General features: G+C 39.3%; 1 protein-coding gene across 6 annotated transcripts in view; it reads right to left on the reverse strand.

The window, feature by feature from the left end:
* BCAT1 (branched chain amino acid transaminase 1) overlaps nt 1-22,435 on the reverse strand; it is a 113,799-nt gene that overhangs the window by 20,494 nt on the left and 70,870 nt on the right. For all 6 annotated transcript variants that reach the window (XM_010337313.3, XM_003926578.4, XM_074402924.1 and 3 more), the window contains exons 6-9: nt 16,370-16,533; nt 9,188-9,330; nt 3,988-4,073; nt 212-352 (exon numbers count right to left, since the gene is read on the reverse strand). In XM_010337313.3, the coding sequence (XP_010335615.1) occupies nt 212-352; nt 3,988-4,073; nt 9,188-9,330; nt 16,370-16,533 (534 nt within the window). The remainder of the gene's footprint in view (nt 1-211; nt 353-3,987; nt 4,074-9,187; nt 9,331-16,369; nt 16,534-22,435) is intronic.

The raw sequence follows: 22,435 nt of genomic DNA on the forward strand, positions 1-22,435 counted from the left end.
GTATACCTATGTAACAAACCTGTACGTTCTGCACATGTATAACAGAATTTAAAGTATAATAATACTAATAATAAAAAGAAAAAAATAAAACAAAGAAAAACAAGAATGATAAAACTTTTGCATCTTAGGTCTGGGTCCAAATACAGTTTTATCCACATGCTTAAATTAATGTAATTGAAAATGATAAGTAGGGAGGAAATACTTGTCGTACCTCGCCTTTGTACAGTATGTCAGAAACTGGGCAAACCACACAGGCTGTACCAGAGCCAAACATCTCCTTCACTCTGTTCCCCTCCAGGGCAGCTGTCAAGGCATCCATGGTGAGATATCTCTCTGACACCTTAAACTCACCCTGCATGGAATATAAAAAATAACAAGCATATTTTTAAAGGAAAAGGCATGCCAAACAATTGCAATACTTATTGTTTTGCTTAACATTCTGATTGCATTTAAACAAGGTCATAATCATCCTTCAAGGGAAAGCTGGAAGGGGCACACCATCTTACTGGTGAACACACTGAAGTGTTAAGCAACCTACTTCAAGGTCACAGATTTACATATGAGATTACCATAATATAAAATAGAAGATTGTCACCCTAAGACACATGGTATACTTCAACATACGCCTGCTTTTTTGCCTTATTTGTTAACTTGTATAAAGTCTCACAAAACTGATACATCTCAAGTGTTGCTTGATGCGTGCCACATGTTAACAGTGTCTTAGGCTGGGCATGGTGGCTCATGCCTGTAATCCCAATGTTTTGGGAGGCTGGGGCAGGTGGATTACTTGAGGTCAGGAGTTTGAGACAAGCGTGGCCAATGTGGTGAAACCCCATCTCTACTAAAAATACAAAAATTAGCCAGGCATGGTGGCAGGTGCCTGTAATCCCAGACACTCCAGAGGCTGAGGCAGGAGAATCGCTTGAACCTAGGAGGCAGAGTTTGCAGTGAACTGAGATTACGCCACTGAACTCCAGCCTGGGTGACAGAGCAAGACTTTGTCTCAAAAAAACAAAACCCCAAAACACAGTGTCTTAAACCCTACTTTACCATAAAGGAGAACAATGTATTATATAATATTAATAATTATAGCTACCATTTATCAAGTACCTGTTATTATGCCAAGTTCTGTAATTCTAAGGGTAAGCACTATCGTCCCCATTTTACAGATGAGGAAACAAAGGTTCAAGAAGGTTAAGGGGCATCTCCAAAGCCACAAAGGAAATAAATGACAGAAACTCAATTTGGACCAAGGTCTGATCTGATTGGCTCTAAATTTGGTACTCTTTCTACCTTTGTCTTTTTTTTTTTTTTTGAGACAGGGTCTTGCCCTGTCACTGAGGCTGGAATGCAGTGGCATAATCTTGGCTCACTGAAGCCTCGGCCTCCCAGGTCCAAGTGATCCTCCTGTCTCAGTCTCATGAGCAGCTGGGACCACAGATGTGTGCCGCCATGCCCAACTAGGTTTTATTTTTTATATTTTATTTGGTAGATGTGGGGGTCTCCCTGTATTGCCCAGTTTGGGCTCATGGAATCCTCCCACCTCAGCATCCCAAAGTGCAGAGATTACAGTTGTGAGTAACCGTGCATGGCTTGCCTGTGTCTTTTATGGAATGAAGAACAGACTGAGTTCAAATATCTAAAATACTCACTATTTTTAAACATTGAATGTATATTTGGACTTTATTTGAGCAATTGTATTGTATGTAGTTTTTTTCCTAATATTATTGACAGTTGACTTTACAGTGACAATTCTCTTCCCCCTCTTTCAGTATCATATTCAGTTGATTTTCATCATGTTATTAGTGGTATAACCTCATTGACTTCTGCCAAAGTGTTTGAATGTATTCTTTGCTCAAAAATAGGAAATGGGGGTGAAAATCCTGATCCTTCTAAGCTATCTGTTTAATAGTCATTCTTTAATCTGTTTAATTCTCATTCTTTTATCTCAGTGGTTCAAGTTCAAAGTTTGTCAACACATTATTTTAATAAAGGGCAACAAAAAAAAGATGGGTTTTAAAAAATAAGATAAGAGTATTTTTTAAAATCTATAAACCCACAAGAGATAAAAATGGAAATCAAATATATTGGCAATTTTCAAAGTATTTTGAAAATATTCAAAATATTTGAATATTTAAAAGAACTCATCATGCTGTAAGTAGATTTGGAAGGGCAGGAAAAAATGTCTGCAATAGAGATATGGCTTTTTGAAAGTTTCAACTTCCCTCAGTCTGCAATTGCAATTATGTTGTTCAAAGGTAAATAAACTGCAGAAAATCAGCCAACTTAATTGAAAACAAGCTGAGTTCTGTGTCCTGAAAAAGAAAAGAAAACTCTTTTGTAAATAAGCAGAATTGTTTTTACTCTGCTCACTCTTACTTATCTTTGGATAATTTCCCTCTTTCTGGCAAGTAGTGGTGACCCCCCGCATGCCTCTTGGCATTTCATGTCTCATGTTTTAAAATAGCTTTGAAAACAAATTACAGCTATGAAGTCAAGAAAAAATTTCCTCCATAATAACTTATTTTTCATGCTAGCAAATCATTAGTGTGGGAAAGTATTTCCACTTGCAACTTGTCATCAAACCTTCTGTACTTGGTTGATATTTTTCTTTAATACAACAAAAATTACTGAGCTTCGAAAATATCTTTCCAATTGCAAACATATTTAGGACAGGGCAAGCTGTTTGAAATTATACCAACAGTTTGTAAATGTCATGCCCAATGTGTCAGCCAGCATGTAGCAGTTGGGTCTTGTCTACTTCAAGGTTTTGTAGAATTATTTATAGCACATTTCATCTATTTTCAAAGTCTTTTCCAAAGAAACCATGCTAGTATGCTCCTAGATAACGCGTATGTTTCTAAACATTTGTCCTCTTAGTACTAGTACTCTTCGACCACGGTAAACTCAAAGCCTTTTCATGTTCTTTGGAGACCATTTGAACACTTGAGTCAATAGTTCCATCCAAGAATCTTTACCAGACACCCAATTCATTCAGTAATTTGTCTTGAATACATTATGTCATTTCTAAAATCAAATTGTTTTTTAAATTTCATTTAATTTATTTTTAGAGATATGTTCTCACCCTGTCATTCAGGCTGTAGTGCAGTGGTGTGATCATAGCTTACTGTGACCTTGACCTTCTGATCTTACGCCATCCTCCCACCTCAGCCGCCCCCCTATCCCCAAAGTAGCTGGGACTACAGGCATGCACCACCATGTCCAGCTAATTTTTTTGATTTTTTTTTTTTAGAATCAGGGTCTCATTATGTTGCCCAGGCTGGTTTCGAATTCCTGGGCTCAAATAATCCTCCTGCCTTGGCCTCCCAAACTGCTGGAATTACAGGTGTGAACCACTGCACCTACTCCACCAAGTAGTTTCATATGCTTGCCTGGGTCACACAATTTATAGTCTACTGAAAACAACCTTACATTTGCTTGCATGTTCTGATTTTAAAACAGTCATGTATATGAATTTTGGAGGGATAGGGGTAGGCCTGAGAGAAAAAGGCAGCAGCCAAACCAATAATGTAATGTTAGTAAACATTTATATGTCAGTGAGATTATTTCATTTCTCTGACAAGCATGGTTACACTCGTATAAATAAAGAAAAGGAAGAAGTATCATTGCCACTTGGAAGCAACATGAACTTGAGAAGTGAAGGACTGGCTGGATGGAAGCACACCAAGTATGAACCAGATAAAAGTTGGTAGGAGATACCTGGTAGATTGAGACCTCTACTAGAATACTTCTCCACTACCACATCTTGCTAAGCTGGTTTCTCTCTGCCCTCCCTATCAACAATACTTATTTAAATAGTCTTGCCAAGAAAGCCCTTCTAGAAGAATACTTTTCATTCACATTACAATTGAAAGATTAGATAACATTGGTTGGAACCACAGGATATTATTTCAACACTAGGCTGGGCTTATTTTAATTGTTTTTTGTTTCAGGCTTATAAAAGTTGTTCATATCAAAGGCACTCACCCACTGATGTGCCAGGTCCAGAATGCACTGCCTTGTCACTCCTGGAAGAATGATGCCATCTAGCGGAGGAGTTGCCAGTTCTTCTTCTGTCAATCAGAAATTGGGATAGTTTCAAACTTTCACTATATTACGCATGCTTTATTATCAACAGCCATTTTTTTAAAACCATCATAATTTTGCTAGTAACAAACATAAAGAAAATGTTACTGTTCTGTGTGGTCAAATTTCCCAAATCTCCCAAATCACATTTCAGGTAGGCTCCTATTTAAAAAAAAGAAAGAAAGAAAGAAAGAAAGAAAGCTACTTATCTAATCATCTTCAGTTTACCCTTAACCAGTAAAATAATGAGACAGTTTTCCACCAACAAACAGTAAGAGTTATTGCATGGTCTTATGAGGAACAATCTGAAGTGAAATTTTACCTTAGCAGATGAAAGGTAGTTAGTAATCAGAATAATGTAGATAGGATCTTATTAAAAAAAACTGGTCATTACCAAACCTTCTAAGAATGCTATGGAGGAGGCTATTGCCAAGAAGTGTACATGCCTACTCAGGCTGGTCACTGCTTCCATGCTCCCCTTTGAGAGTCTACTTTTTTTTGGAGATGGAGTTTTATTCTTGCTGCCCAGGCTGGAGCGCAGTGGCACTATCTCAGCTCACAGCAACCTCTGCCTTCCAGGTTCAAGCAATTCTCCTGCCTCAGACTCCCAAGTAACTGGGATTACAGGCACTCACCACCATGCCCAGCTAATTTTTGTATTTCTAGTAGAGACGGTTTCACTACGTTGGCCAGGCTGTTCTCAAACTCCTGACCTCAGATGATCCACCCACCTCGGCCTCCCAAAGTGCTGGAATTACAGGCATGAGCCACTGTGCCGAGCCTGAGAGTCTGCCTTCAGTGGTTTTCAAACCTGGTGGAGCATCAGAAATTAAGTATATGGAGATGCTGCCTTCCCCCTCTGAGATTCAAATGTAATGGACTCAGAGTGAGCTCAAGCATGCATACGGCTAAAAAAGAAGACATTCAAAAACGAAACTCCAAGGCTGAGCTACTGGTCTACTGTGAGATGACTGCAGACATCCCTAACTACTGTGAGGTCTAGTGGGACAACTGTCCACAGGCATCATGTGTGGCCTATCAGCTGCACAACTCTCCTTACAGTACCCTGTGGCACGCAGCATCTCCTTCTCCTCCCCACCTCTGACACCCAGGAGTCTGAATCTAGTGAGTTTTGACACTGAAGCCACCACCCTCATTCTCAATACACAGTGGCTCTAGGCTCACCTGCTCCACTGGGGTTACATCTGACATGCTCAACAATCAAGCTCTATCTGAAATACCAAACCCTATCTTCATCCTTCTATCCCCAGAACTGGGCATTGTGCCTGGCCCAGAGTGTATATAATAAATGCTTTTGAATAAAAAAATAAATGAATAAGTTATCTTTGCTAAGATACAGCAGTATGGCTTTTTTGAGTTTTGTTTCTGAAAATCATCTGCTGAAAATTGCTTTCTGGAAAGGAGAAAATTTGTTCTTGGCAATGTTCTTAGGGCTACTCTTTGTCGTGTTTAGAAGTGTTGATGATCTCAAAATAAACATGTGTTTTGCAATAGCTAGCTAACTAGACACATAAATGTATGGATCTATTTGTGTGCGCACACACACACACTTCCAGTGCCCCCAAACCGGACCTTTCCTAAAGCTTGCTGAGCTCTGAGACGACATCAAGTTAAATGAAAACAGCAGCCCCGCATGTGCAAGTGCTGTTTTGTGAAACATATTTAACACCCATATCTGTAACCACTAGCCTGAGGTCAAGGAACAGAACATCTGCTTCTCTGGTTGCCAGACAGAGATGATGACATGACAACATTTGGGTGAGAAATATTCATTTTCCTCTGCAACCACAAACATACTTACAAGAGCCAGAACTCACTCCAGATTGCCCAACATGAGGAAAGCACAACCTACCAATGCAGCTTGTTTTTGACAAAGAAATCATTTTTAGGAGATGGGGAATCTAGAAGCAATAACAGCAGGATTCATCTGTGACTTCCCAAAGTCAAACACTAATGGAAACCAGAAATGTAGGTCTGCGTCAGTGCCCTAAATACCATCAGCACAATTAGCCGTTTATTCTACAAACACATATTGAGTGCTGTTTACTGTTTTAAGCTCTATGAATAGTGCAGTGAACAAAACTGACATAACTCCTTGCTTGCTTTCTAATAGGCACAGGTAAACATTTATTGTGTTGGCAGTACGTTAGACTATGGAGGGAGAAAAAAAGGAAGGAAAAGCAATGGAGAGTGCTGGGGAGTAACAGGACAGGGAGTTGACGATTTTGATTAAGGGCTCAAGGAAAGCCAGATGGATAACGGGATTTGTAAGCAATGATATGGAGTATATAAAAGAGCAAGCGGTGTAGACATCTGAGGAAGAATGCTCCAAGTCGAGTCAGTATAAACACCTGACGTGTCTGAGAAGACTCAAGATGTGGCCTGAGCAAAACCAATACTCACTGCTGTGGTCGTTATCCCAAAGTGACTGTGAACTCAACCACAAGGACTGGGTCTTATTTTTCAGGGTATCTCCAGGGTCCAGGATATGATACAATGCTTTGTTCAAACAGTGAATAGCAAGTGTATGGGTTAAATTACTCATCAACAGAGCGATGGTGTGTGATCTTACCACCATGGGTGCTGTTACTGAAATCAAAACTCCCTTGAGTTACAAGCTGAGTGCCACACATAGTAACTGTGCACAGCACTGTGCTTTGAACTCACACTATCCACCACCCCATCCACCTTCCTGCACCAGCCATCTCAACCAACAGCAGCAGTGTGTGTGGGCACTCATGAAAAGACGGCAGGCTATTAGCAAAAGAACTCTGCTTATACCTCCCATCAGTAAAGTTTGTGAAAATCAGTATTTTGCTGATTTATTCATTGTTCATTGTATTTTCCTAAAGCCAAAACCAAAACTACTACAGAATTGCTTCAATGTCTTTTTTTCAGCCCAAAGCTTTTTCCTAGCATTCTATTTACTTCAAATATTTATTCTATTTCCTTTCTTTCTCCTTATTCCGAATATTATTTGTTCTGTTAGATGAACATCCCCAAAGTGAAGGAGCATGTTAAAACTAAAGTTATCTCAGGAAACCAGAATCTGAATAGTAACACTCTTAAGGTTTTGTATATTTTGCAAGAGGCAGAAGACAAATTCACTTATTTCTATTCTGACCTTTAAAAGCCACGGTGGAAATGTTTCATGATTGTTGTTTGGATAAAGGACGATTTTCCACCGGGATGGTTTCTGGTTAAATCATGTATCTCTGATTCAGACTGTACTTAAATTCTGACATCTCCCAACCATAAAAATAATGATGGTACCACCTCTGAATGATGTAACTGTTTTTGTTTCAAATTATGTGGGTTTTTTGGTGGAGTTTGGAGTCGGGGTAAGAGTGGGCAGATAGGAAGAAGAGTTTAATCGGCCTATTATCTTCTAAGGGCAGAGGTCAACACTCACTGGCTACAATCTTCCAAGCATAGCTTTTGTTATGGGTCACATATAGTATCTCAAATTTATAAATCATAAATATTCCAATATAAATTTTATTTTCAAATACTGCCAAGTATAAACAGCAGGAATGGAAGAATGAGAATGATCTGTATCTGGTTTTTCATATGCCAAGGATTACCAGTGGCCAAGCCCAGGACAAAATGTACTCACCACACCTTCTGTTTACTCTACCTCTGACTGCAATATAAGACTCATCTTGTTCGTCTCTGCAACTAATACTAAAATTAGTACCTAGCTCTGAACTCAGCCACATCTAAATTACTATTTTCCTCTTTTTGTAGCCAGATAATACTAGAGCAAGAGAGGCTACTGTAGCTACTTTCAAATATAAATTGCATTTAAAAAAATTTAATTGAAACTAATATTGAAACTTCATAAGTATTTGGAAATATCATTTATATATCTAGTCTCTATAATTACTACTGTGAAATAAACAACCTAAGAATGTAAACAAGTCTAAAAATATGTTTCCAAGTTTGGTATGATTATCAAAATTCTAACAGAAATAAATGCCTATCTGTTTTTCCCCCCACCACTGGTCATTTAATTTAATATCATATACATTGCCAACACGTCACTGAACCCCTATAGTCTCTGCCAACTAATAAAAAGAACAGCAAAGGAAAGTAATGATAAGTCAGAATATAAAAGATAATACAGAAATATACATTTCTATAGTGGATATATAAAATTGTCTTCAATGAAACAGAATCTAGATACAATTCCAAGATACATTGATTTGTCTTTTAAAATGGTGCTCTTTAATCAAATTGAGTTCTAGAGTAAATTTGGAGAGATTGTGATACATTTTCAAAATATGTAGAAAGGGCAACAATTGTTAAAAGAATTACAGCCAGAGAGTACACAAAATCCTTCCAGCAGAATCAGTACACTGCATTTATTACCACAGCATTTTATACACAGTATGTGGTGAATGACCATTGACCTGATCTGAAACCTATCTCCCAATGCAAGGTGTTCAGACAGGAAAATGGTAGGGGAACTGCAGAAGGGATAAGGAAGCAAATCTTCTAATTATAGTAACTTAAATTCCTTAATGTGACATCTCAATATCTCAATAATCAGTACATATAGAGCCAAAAATTAAAAAATGAAAAAAAAACACAAAAACCTGTAGAGTGTCTTTAAAACAAAACTCAGCTGGGTGCAGTGGACCACACCTGTAATCCCAGCACTTTGGGAGGCCAAGGTGGGTGGATTACCTGAGGTCAGGAGTTCAAGACCAGCTTGGGCAACATGGTGAAACCCTGTCTCTATTAAAAAAAAAAAAAAAAAAAAAAATTAGCTGGGTGTGGTGGTGGGAGGCTGTAATCCCAGATACGCAGGAGGCTGAGGCAGGAGAAACTTGGGAGGCAGAGGTTGCAGTGAGTCGAGGTGATGTCACTGCACTCCACCCTAGGCGACTCCATCTCAAAAAAATTAAAAAATAAAAAATTGAAAGTCATGTCTACTTGGGCAGCAAAAGCACAGTAGTTCTTTCTTAGTCTCTGGAACTGTGCTATTTACTCCCTTATACTAAGTTTCTAGCTCTTGTCTTTCTGGTCTTGTTAAACATGACTGAGAAGTGTACAGGGTGAAATCTGAGTGGATTACCTCCATTTTCATTTATCCAGTAAAGAAAAAGATTCATAGTTCCCACTTCAGTGATCTGATTGTCCTCTCCATAGAGCCACAGGACCTGCTGACACCCATTATCCACTGCTTCACACTGGGCAAAAATAGAGGAGCCGTAATTCCTTTAAGAAAGAGAAAACACACAGGTTATAAACATACTTCATCTGCATTCCCTTATCTTCTACACTCTGATAGCCTCAAGTCCTTAATTCACATGTGGAGGTAGCGAAGGTATTATGTTCTTAATATACATTACACTCTCTGGTCTACTGCATAACATTAAAGAAAAACGCATTAGAGAATCTAAGTGGTTTAGCTGCATTCATTGGAGAGAAAACAAGGTGGAACCTTGAAATTTTAACTTGAAATGTAACGATAGAAGAACACAGGTAAAGAGCAAAGTTAATGAGAACAGTTAAAAGTTACTGAGTATGCTTCCATACACCAAGCAATTTTACATAAATTATTTCTTTTAAATGTCATACCAATACTATGAGGTAGACACTGTCATTAATTCCATTGTTTAGATGAGAAATCAAGGTTTAGAGAAGTAAATTCTGTCAAGTTTCAGTAGAACAGCGAGTGTGCATACTCTTATTTAAGACCTTTTAATGTACCCAAGGAACACATAATGCCTGATGTCTAAATTCCCCTAAAAGATAGGACAAATGTTCAAAGTCTCGATGCTAACCAAAACGTATTTCAAAGCTTGTTTTCTCAGCCTGCACCAATCATCCCAGATTATTTAAAATGAAAGGAACACAGCATATTCCCCTAGAATGATGATTTACTTTTAAAACACCTTTAATGTATCATCTTTTATTTAAACTTACATAGGAAAATTATGGAGTATATTATCAAATGCAGATGAATATTTTAGACAAAACATGAGAGTCCTCAAATAAATGTCACGGCTACTTGCCTCCCTACACCCCTGGCTGTGTAACTCACTAAGTCTGAGAAGTACTGCCATAAAATAGTCAAGGGTTGGGAATAAACCCTAGACCCCCCATCGTACTGTGAAATCCCCAAGAAATACACAGAAACGAACAATGAAAAACAACTAAAACGACTACAAATGTAATAATGCAAAACTCCTACATTACATTAACGTAATCTACCACAAAATACCTATTTAGGTCTCTTGGACTATCTCTTTTACATCTGGGTAAGATTACAATTTGTACTGTTGTCTATATAAAAGTGGAGTAGGAGGCCAGGATGGTGGCTCATGTCTGTAATCCCAGCACTTTGGGTGCCTGAGGTGGGTGGATCACTTGAAGTCAGGTATTCGAGACCAGCCCTACCAACATGGTAAAATACTGTCTCTATTGAAAATACAAGGATTAGCTGGGCATCATGGCAGGTGCCTGTAATCCCAGCTACTAGGGAAGCTGAGGCAGGAGAATCATTTGAACCCCAGAGGTAAAAGTTACAGTGAGCCGAGACTGTGGCACTGCACCCCAGCCTGGGTGACAGAATGAGACTCTGTCTAAAAAAAAAAAAAAAAAAAAAATTTAAACATTAGAGCCACATGTTAGTGTATATCTACTGTTTTCATCTGTACAGCTTCCCTTCCCACTATATTCCATACTGTTATAAAAACAGGGTTTTTACATGGAGCTAGGTCATTCTGCTTAGATTGACAATATAGCATCTTGCCCTACCACAGCTGATGACAATAGAGCATCTTGCCCTACCACAGCTGAATTAAAGGGTGGGCATATAACCTAAGATAGTCACGTGATTTCTTCTCTGGGTGCATTTATTCATTTTAATGTATATAACTTGAAATACAGGCATTTTCTCCCTTCTTGGGTTGTTTACTAGGTATGATGTAAACCGGGCGTCTGCTGTGTCTGTGATCACCACACTTCATAGACGAAAGTATCTGAAGTGGGAGAGCCCTAGGCCAACATGGAGCCAGAGATGGAGGAAGAAAAGAAGAAAAAGGGGGATGTGCAAAGGACACAAGAAACTTGGAAATCATTGCTTGAGCCCCTAGTAAGTCCACTGCTAGCAACCTAGTTTCATAAGCCAATCAATCCCTGTCTGCTTAAGATCATTCTGAGTTGGTTTTCTGACTTGCAACTGAAAGAACATTGACTAATAGCTGAAATACTCCAGTAAGCTGTGGAAAATAGATAACACACTATGGTGATTGCAGTTGGAGCATGACGAGGTCGATGTGTACCAAGGTAATGTTAAGAGCCATTGAAAGGGTTGGGCGCGATGCTATAATCCCAGCACTCTGGGAGGCCGAGGTGGGAGGATCATTTGAAGTCAGGATTTCAAGACCAGCCTGGCCAACATGGTAAAACCCCATCCCTACCAAAAATATAAAAAATTAGCCACGTATGGTGGAGCATGCCTGTAATCCCAGCTACTTGGGAGGCTGAGGCAGGAGAACCACTTGAACCAGGGAGGCAGAGGTTTCAGTGAGCTGGGATCGTGCCACTGCACTCCAGTCTGGGAGACAGAGCAAGACTCCATCCCCTGTACCCGCCCCGCCCAAAAAAAGTCATTAAAAGGACCTTAAAGCATACACTTCTAAATAAATACAGATTACAAAATGTAAATTCTTGGTTAATGTGGAGATGGAACAAGTCTGGTATACAAATAGGAAACTTCTGTTTAATGACCACAAAATGTCAAATAATCTTTATTCATAATTGATAGTAAATAGATGATAACTGAGTTAAATTATAAATGCTTTTCAATAATGAGTATAAACCAGATTGCAGGGGACATCCATAGAAAGACCATGGGCTTGGGGTTCACAGCTCTCGCACTTCTGCTATTTGGTATATGTGAACTGAAGCAAATTAGTCCTTATTTTTGCTCGTTTAATTCATCTGGCAAATAAAAATATCTACTTTGGGTTGTTTAGAAAAAATAAATCATAATAAAAAACAAAGAAAAAATGAGTTACATGAGACTGTTATATCCTAATGAAATTAAGTTTTTAAAAAATAACTATTTTGGTGGGGTGTGATGGCTCATGCCTGTAATCCCAGGGACAGGAGACCAAGGCAGGAGGATCGCTTGAGGCCAGAAGTTCCAGACCAGCCTGGGCATCACAGAGAGACTGCATCTCTAAAAAATAACTATTAAAAAAAAAAACTATTTTACTTGAAATTTTTCTCATTCATAGACACAACTGTGAAGTTCTACCATACCTGAAAATAAATCATTTTTCATATACAAAATGCCCTTTAGACTGTATTAAAAAACACAGAGAATTCTTACAGGATGAATACTCAGCCTTTCAAAGAAGCTTCTAAATACAAATGCATACACACTTTTGAAAGTCTAGCTGAATTAAAACCATGGCTCTTCAGCTTCATGAAGCACTAGGCAGGGAAAGATAATTAAAGACAGTGACTATTTCAATGCACTGAAAAGGAAAGGGTTTTTTATGTTTAGTGTTTAGTTGATTGATTGATGTATTGTTATATTCTATAGATGGTCTTTATTCCCTCGAAAAATTATAATTGTCTCAAAGTTCTCTCACAGGTATAAGCTATATTATTAATGTCCACAGGATAACTGATACCATGGTAATATAGTTGGGTTCCCGCCCATGTGCTGCCAGTATTCATAAGAGAAACATGTTCTTGGAGGAAACAGAAAAATGGAAAAGTGAAAAAGCTGTTGACATAGAAACATTTCAATATAGTTTTAAATAGAATAGATATTTGGGAGAATTGACATATTAAAAACATCCCTCCAAAAGAGTAAATTCTATTACCTAAAATTTAACTGATTGCTTCTAAGATAAAGAGAGTCCAGGAAATGAAATGAGGAAGTGAGAAAGCCTCACAGTATCGGTAACTGTGAGAGGCTACTACAGGTTGAGGATCCCTAATTCGAAACTTTGAAATGCTCCAAAATCTGAAACTTTTTGAGGGCCAACATGATGCTCGATGTGGATTTTGAATTTTCAGATTAGGGAAGCTTAAAGAGAAATATTCCAAAATTCAAAATCCAAAACACATCTGGTCCCAAGCATTTCAGAAAAGAGATATGCAACCCATACCTGCCAGACAGGGTACTAAGTACTTAACCACATTATTTCATTGACTCATCTAAAAGTAACCCTAAACTTTATTGTTCTTTTGAAGACTTGGAGAAAGAGAAGATTCAGTTGTAGAAGATCTCACAGATAGTTAAGTGTGTAACTCCCAGATACCTGACTCTTAAAACCAAACTTTTAACCATTAGGTTATCATACTGCATTTGCTGAGAGTTTTCTATATGTCGAGTACTGTCCTAGGCACTTTCTATTATCTCAATCTGCGTGAAGTATTATTGCCTCAATTTTATAAATGAGGAAACGGATACATAGAGCAGTTAAGTAACATGCCCAAGGCAATTCGGTTGGTTTGTTTTTAAAGACTTCAGGTTTTTTCAGAGCAGTTTTAGGTTCCCAGCAAAACTGAGAAGAAGGTACAAAGATTTCCCATATCCCCTTCTCCCCATTCAAAGGAATAGTCTCCACCATTATCAATGCCTCACAAGGGTGCTACATTTGTTGCAATTGAGGAACCACATTGACACACCATTATCACCTGAAGTCCAGAGTTTTCATCAGTGTTCATTCCTGGTGTACTTTCTGTGGGTTTGGACAAAGCTATAATGACATTACGCACCATTATGACAGTTAGGGTTTTAAGCCAGGTCTTTCTGACTTCAAAGCTTGTATTCTTAAATGCAGAATCAGAATGCAAAGAAAAAAGAAAATACTAAGAGAGAGAGGTAGTGTGTGTGTGTGTGTGTGTGTGCATGTGCAAGAGAGAGAGAGGGAGAAGGACTTATTCATTTCAAATTAACTAATGAGTCACCTGGGACTAAAGATGTTTCTACAGTGCAAGACCTTTCTCTAGCTCAGTGCTTCTCAAGCTTGGCTCCATGCTAAAGAATCCTGATGCACAGTCTCTGCCCCAGACCAAATAAACCAGAATCTCTGTAGGAAGGAACCAGGCATCAGTATTTGGTAACACTCCCAGGTGATCTCAATTTGTAACCAAGGTGAGACCCATTACACTGAGACTCTCCTTTAGCTGTATGCAACTGTATTACTTTCCTCACTTGTGTATATTTAGAAATAGAAGGATAATGCTACCTTCAAACCTTCAAAATAGTGGCATAATCTCAGTATTTTTTTAAAAAATTCTTCTCTCTTTTCCTCAGATGCACTTACATAGAAGCAGAAAGTTCTTGAGCTTATGAGACTCAATAGGTATTTAATAATACCAATTAACTACAGGGGGGGTCATAAAAAATGCTCAAGGGTAATTGTTGACTTAATTAGGTTTATAGATGTAAAAATACACAAAACTAAAGTTGACTCCAGATATCTTTGCCAACTCAACAGGATAATACTAAATGCAGAATCTTTTGTTCCCCTTGTACTTCTCCAGGTCAGAAGCATAGGATGAGACAGCCCTAGAACTTTTTGCAAGGGATAGGCATATAGCTTAAATGCCCATCCTTTTGGTTACCACCTTTCTTCTTGCCATTTTTAATCTATGAGTTTCAATACTTTCTTCTCTGGTCTCTTCCTTTCCTAAAAGATTTCCAGTCAATTTCCATTTATCATAGTTCACCTGAGCCTAATCAATCAAAATGTTTTTAGAATAGATTTTGTTTTTTAGAGCACTTTTAAATTCACAGAGAAACTGAGCAAAAAGTAACAGAATTTCCCTATTATACCCTTCCTGACTTCCCGTCTCAGTTTCTCCCATTATCATCATCTTGCACTAGTGTGGACCACAAGTCCAGAGTTTACATTAGGGTTCACTCTGTGATGTACTGAAAGCATTAATTTTTAACTTCCCTACAGTGATCATGTATTCTATGATAGTGCATTAAATCATCGTTTACAAAATAAATTACAACCTGCCCAAATACCGGGTAATAAAGATTACCTTGCAATTTCTGTGCCCCATGTTATCTTTTTCCTTGACAGGCAGGGGGAGCTAGAAAGCAATATTTTAAAAAGGGAAACTTCTTCCTTATTACTTCTTATCAAGATTGTTTATTAACTCTAATGTGGACCCTAAGAGAAGCTTTAACAAAGTAGTATATACATGGTATGCAGTGGTGCGTAGGCATATGCTCTGCAAAGTCTGAACCAGTAAAAAAAAAAGAAATCAAGAGTCAACAAAAGGAGTTTTTAACCTGGCTAGCCTAGGACACAGAAAGGCATGCTCTAAGCCAGAAAAAGGATAGACTTCCTAGTTTTAATGCACTCCATTTTGATTTCTCTACCCATTGAGGGAATGTAGTTGCTGAATTTGCCAATGGGGATGACTTTTATAACTATCCATTTTTTATTTGAGAGAAAAGAAAAAGGAAATACAGCAAGACTACAGAAGGATCAAAGCCAGTGGTCATTGCTTCTAATACCCCAGTACACGTCATGTGACTCTCCCCCTCCTCCTGAACCTACATGTCCTACTAGGGCCCACAAGACTGCCATGGAGTCACCTCCTAGGACAGCTGCTGCCCTGGGTATGGAAACAACACCACTTGATATATGCAAAGCAAGAGTCCATGCTGCTTAATCCAGCTATTTTTGTTCACCCATAGGGGCATTCCCAACTCATAGCCAAGTCCATCCCCAAATCGTCCAACACTCTTCAAATTCTCTTTTATTACCTGCCAGCTACATATGGCCTATGAGACTGGCCTGACAGAGGCAGAGCACGGCTGTCCCTCAGCCAGTTGGCAGCAGGTGTGGCCACAATCTATGGCAATGAAGACAGCACTTTAGTGAAGTGGGCACCTTCCCCAGACAGCACTCCCTGGAGCCAACTGAGAGTCTGGGTCCCAGGACCAGATGCTCTTTAATGCCAGCCGGCAACCTGGAGCCAGAGACCAGCGCCCAGGGGCAGTCCATCCAAAGCACTGATGCGATGGTTGTTTCAGTTTCTTACTTTAGTTCTTGCCTAAGTATCATATCCAATGTTTCCCCCTTATGAAGGCCCGAGGGCTATCCTTTAAACTAGCACATTTAAAACACTAAAAATTAGCTATGAAACACAATGAGTATTAACGTTTGAAAATTATTGTATGTGTTCATAGTGAAGCGAAGTGGCAATAACTAAATGGTCAGGCAGGGATCTTTCCTTTAGACAGAGACACAGATTTACTTACCCTCCCATCTTGCAGTCCCCAGTTCCACCTTCCCAGGCTCTTACATACTTGGGATTGGCCCACAGGGACACCGGATTAAAGATTCCACTTGAAAAATAAGGTCCCACTGGGCTCAAGATTACAAAGAGCAGGGCTTTGGTAGGTTTCTTGACTCCAAGAGACGGCTGCAACAAAGCAGAAATACACACAACTAACTTACAATGCAGACACCAGTCTTAAAGTCTAAAATAGATTTATGTCTGTCTCCCAGAAGAAGCCATCAAATGATAGGAACTATTGTCATACTTCTAAAGTTTAGTTACACAAAGCTTAATGTTCGTTTTTTGTTTTTTTTTTTTTTTTCCAGATGGAGTCTTGCTCTGTAGCTCAGGCTGGAGTGCCAGTGGCACGATCTCGACTGACTGCAACCTCTGCCTCCCAGGTTCAAACAATTCTCCTGCCTCAGCCTCCCAACTAGCTGGAATTACAGGCACATGCCACTATGCCGAACTAATTTTTGTATTTTTAGTAGAGATGGGATTTCACCATGTTAGCCAGGCTGGTCTTGAACTCCTGACCTTGTGATCTGCCTGCCTCGCCCTCCCAAAGTGCTGGGATTACAGACATGAGCCACCGCGCCCAGCTGCCTAATGCTTTTTAAGAAGGAAATCCTGAGAATGGAGTACATACATTTCATTTTGCTTTGCTGTCTGAGTTACGATTTTAGCAGAAAAGCTAGATATGTCCATTTTTGTATGTTAGTAGGGTTTTGGAGGAGAGACATATTTCTAACAGCTATCTATATCACACCTTTCAAGGTTGCATTGATTGGGAATTGAGAAAGGGGAGAACTCAGACATGGTTTTAGTCTTTGGGGGGTAAAATGTAATATTTACTTCTCTTAACTCATCTTTCTGTTTCACAGCCTAAGTGACTGCTTCAGGACATGGCAGGGTCTTCAGCAGGTGGTAGGTGCAGGGGAATGTGCCATTAGCACACCTGCCCACATCAAGTAGCAGGTAGCAAGAGTATAGCTTCAATACAGGGATAAGTACTGTTAAATCAAGTTTAGCCTACAGCTGCCTCATTACATATTTTACGCTTGGCCTAAACGTTTCTCTGTACATCATGAACTATAAACTAAATAGACATTATAAACAGACTGTAGCCTAATCATGTGCCAATCACTGAGTTTTGGCCAATTAAATGTGGCCAAACTATTCAAACTGTGTTCAGATAAGGCAAATGCTGAGCTATAACCAGTCCAGCTGTTTCTGTACCTCATTTCTGTTTTCTGTATGTCACTTTCACTTCTCTTTCCGTAAATCCTCTTCTACCACCAGGCTGCGCTGAAGTCTCAGAGCCTACTCTGGCTGGGAAGGCTTCCTGAGTTGCGAATGGTTCTTTCCTCAATTAAACCCTTTTAAATTTAATTCAGCTGAAGTTTTCCTTTTAACAATATCATCAAAATATCAGGGAATGGATGCCTTGTAAATAACAAAGACAGAAGGCCATCTTTCCCACAAACACTGAAAAGTCAGAAGCCCATGATGCAAAATCATGCCAATTCCTCCAGCACTAGAGCAGTTATACGTAATTAGGATTCACTGTTTATTAAGGAAGAAAACTGAGAGACCCAGCGTTTTGAAGGCTACATAGAATAGAGGTAGAAACGATCACTGGGCTATCCTCAGCAGTTCAAGAACACATGAAGTAAAAAAACAAGGCAGGACAATTAGGTTAAGAGTTTGAGGATATAAACCACTTGTGTCCGATCTTCACTACAGCCCGGTCTACCTGGATAGGAATGGGGATCTGTCAGGGAAAGAAAAGAGAATTCGTAGAAGAGACTCAATTTCAGCTGATTCTGTGGCTTTGAAATGTTTCTTCAAACTGGGTGAAAGTGAACTTTGGGATATTTTTATCTGAACTTAAATTAAATTAAACTTCCTCTTACTACCCATTGCCTCACAGTTCCTCACCCACTACTGAACACTTAGATCACCAAAATCAGTCAGGTAAAATATTCATGAGCATTAAAAAATACGTTTGTGCAAGTGTCAACCAATGCCATCTGAAAGTTGTGCCACCTTCGGAAACAGGAAACTAATTTCACTAGCATTCCATCCGAACAGGACGACCAAAGGGCCTGGGTGGCCACAGAACATTCCGATGATGGATGATGTGAGACTAGGTTAGAGAAATCCGTCTGCAAGCTACAACAGATTTCGATTATTAGCTTGCGTTTGTTGTTTAATGGAGGCTGAAGATTAAAGGAGGACCACCCTACCAATAAAGGAGAAAGAGCCCCAAAGCTTCATTTGCCTTTTTTGGTTTCATTGTTTGGAAGGAAAAACCTAAGCACAATATACACACCTGCTTTTCTTCCGAGCTATGAAAAAACTTAACCATTTAATCTCTGCTTTTTAATTTAACCTGTCAGTTAGAAATGGTACATTCATTTCATGGGAGCCTTGAAGCAGCATGTTTAATTTTTTAAATGAATCCTATAATACGGTTTGGATTTGTGTTCCTGCCCAAATCTCACCTCGAATTGGAGGAGGGGCCGGTGTGAGGTGACAGGATCATGGAGGTAGATTGCCTCCTTGTTGTTCTCTGACAGTGAGTGAGTTCTCACGAGATCTGAGGGTTTCAACGTGCGCGGCACTTCCCCTATGCGGGCGACCGCGCCCTCTCGCGCCCTCTCGCGCCCTCTCGCGCCCTCTCGCGCCCTCTCGCGCCCTCTCGCGCCCTCTCGCGCCCTCTCGCGCCCTCTCGCGCCCTCTCGCGCCTCCCGTCTCGCGCCCTCGCTCTCCTGTGTCGCCCTCCGCCCCCTCGCCCCCTCGCCCCCTCGCCCCCTCGCCCCCTCGCCCCCTCGCCCCCTCGCCCCCTCGCCCCCTCGCCCCGCGGTGTGAAGGACCTTGCTTCCCCTTCACCTTCTACCTCGAACCTAAGTTTCCCGAGGCCTCCCTGTCGTGCTTCCTGTTAAGCCTGCAGAACCGTGAGTCAATTAAACCTCTTTTCTTCATAAATTACCTAGCCTCAGGTAGTTCTTTCTAGCAGTGTGAAAACGGACTAATCCTCCCTAGTGATAAGGAATTAAGAGAAGCGTCTCAACATAATTTAGAGATAGAATATGCTGCCCTGGTCTCAATAATTTGCCTGCTTCTAAGTTTCTGAATAGAACAGCTTATTTGTGGACAAGCTAATAGCATTTTAATAGCACAAGAATGGCTGGGACTTTTCTCACTCTGAACTCATGCATTTTATGCAAACTACATTATAATAAAAGAATTATATGAAAATTTTTTCCTGAAATAAATTTCACCTGGTTCATTTCCTTCTCCTGATTTTGACAGGTAAATTTGCATTTCATTCCACTAGGTGGTAGTATACAGAGCACAGATAGAAAATGGAATAATTCTGTACGTTAAATTCGTGTGTCTAGAAAAAGGTCTTGAGAAACCTCTAAGTAATATTTTTATTCTTAGCAAGCAGGTAAATTATAGACTAGAATTTTTCAATGCTGAGAGAAAATGTGTTTATGTGTATTAACGCTTTATTTTGTGAAATTTAACCAAAGTCAATGCATGTTTTACAAGTACTCCAAGTGCTGGTGTTGATCACAGCCTAGTCACCTTCATCCTTAAATGATTACTTACACCAATTCATTGTCTTTTCATGAAAAGAACTCTGTGATTTCACTGAAAATGATCACAGTGCTTTAAGACAAAATGAATAAGATCTAACTCTAGCCAGAAAGAGAGGAAGAGAGCTTTGTGATTGGGTCTGTTACTATGCTTAGGAGTCATTATTTATCTCTATTCATAATTATCCCTTCTAGCCTGAAAAGCAATTTAAATTCTGTGCTGTTGTTAATAGTATTTTATTATGAATTGTTGTACAAAAAAGATATCTGCACTTATATGTTCATCACATTCCTGTCCACAATAGCAAAGACATGGAATCAACCCAGGTGCCCATCAATGGTGGATTGAATAAAGAAAATGTGATACATATACACCATGGAATACTATGCAGCCATAAAAAAGAATGAACTCACATCATTTGTAGCAATACAGATGCAGCTGGAGTCTGTTATCCTAAATGAATTAACACAGAAACGGAAAACCAAATATCACATGTCCTTACTTATAAATGGGAGCTAAACATTGGGTACATATGGACCCAAAGATGGGAACAATAAACCCTGGGAATTCCAGTTTAGAAAAACTACCTATAGTGTACTGTGTTCACTGCCTGGGCAATGAGATCATTAGAAGCTAAAACCTCCATATCACAACACATACCCATGTAACAAACTTGCACATGTAACTCCTGAATCTAACATAAATTTTTTAAAAATTTAAAAAATAGAAAGTCAATTAATTTACTTGTTTCACACAAAAGAGTATTTTATTATATAATATTAAACAACTATAAGCAAAATTCCACAATGATAAGGTCAGGCATCTGATAAAATAAAGCAAAAGCCACATAAATAATGAGAACATACGGATGACGATAGCTGATGAATTGTATAAGTCAGTTTCAATAAGTCATATTTCCTTATGAACACTTTAGCACTCTGGCTTTTTACTCTACTAGCTTCCTGGAATATTCAAATACATACGGAATTGAAAAGGACTTTAAAAAAAACACACACATGAAAAATGAGAAATATAAAATTTCAAATGCAGTGTGTTTAACTTCTCAAGAGACCACACTGACTTTGAAGCTGAAATGCTGATGTGTTAAAAAATAAAGACTTTTTTTAACTTCATAGGTTACACCTCACAAATAAATGGCAAATACATATGTAAGCGTATTAAATACATGTATATTTTGCACAGAAGGACAAGACACTTGGGTATGATGGAAAATAAAAAGGCATGTCACAGGGAAAATTATCACTTCCCTCTGGGTCAGCCAGAAATTACTTTATTGAAAGGCAGTGATTTGAATGATGGCAGGAAAGAGTTCAGTGAGCTGAGAAAAGTACTGTTAGCCTATGTTTTGACCTAGAAGGCAGAGAAGCACAGCAGCATGTGTGGGCTAGACAATAATTCTGCCTAGGCAAGGCAAAGGAGAGGCAGAAGAAATAATGTAATTGGAAAAGACAGAAGAACGTTTTTCCTAAAGCAACACAGTATTTTATTTTATTTTACGATAGAGTCTCGCTCTGTTGCCAGGCTGGAGTACAGTGGCATGATCTTAGCTCACTGCAACCTCCGCCTCCCGGATTCAAGCCATTCTTTTGCCTCAGCCTACTGAGTAGCTGGGACTGCAGGCTCATGCCACCATGCCCAGCTGATTTTTGTATTTTCGATAGAGACACGATTTCACCTTGTTGGCCAGGATGGTCTCGATCTATTCACCTTGTGATTTGCCCGCTTTGGCCTCCCAAAGTGCTGGGATTACAAGCATGAGCCACCGTGCCTGGCCCACAGTTTTGTTTTTTTTTTAAATTCAAAGAGTAGTCTGTTTTCTTTTTTAAAGAAAATACTGCCTGTTCTTTTGAAAGAAGTTTAAATTGTTAAAGGGGAAAATAGTAAAGAATCAGTATTTACTATTGGACTAAGGGGTGCTGCAAGGGAGAGAACCCAGTGGTTCATACAGGGCTTGAATGCTGTGAGGGTCAGGGAAGCAAGAGCACTGAATTCATACTGTGTTTATGTAGGAGAAACTACTATAGCTGGGTTGCTGAAAGTTTAAAAAATAACCCTCAATAGTATATACATTGCTTTTTGGCCCCAAGATATTTCACTATCATTATCTCATATACAGAACAATTCAAAAAGTTATCATTCCTATATTAAGGTTGAGGAAACTGAGGCTTCAAACAATTTGTTCAGGTTCCATGGTTATTAAGTTCTAGTTCTCCTCTTAATCCAGAGTTATTTCATACTTTATCAAAGCTTGAAAAAAATATTAATAAAGTACCCAAGATCTCCTTACCTTAAGAGTTCAAGCCGGTGTCTAGCCTTCTTCCCCCTGGGCCTTCACCCATAGTAAGACACAGCAGGGATACCTCTTAGGGGCCTGCCGAGTGCCCTCTGCCCTCCAGGCATAAAAATAAAGGAACCA

Source organism: Saimiri boliviensis, chromosome 7 (genome assembly GCF_048565385.1).
Source record: "Saimiri boliviensis isolate mSaiBol1 chromosome 7, mSaiBol1.pri, whole genome shotgun sequence".
Lineage (NCBI taxonomy): Eukaryota > Metazoa > Chordata > Mammalia > Primates > Cebidae > Saimiri > Saimiri boliviensis.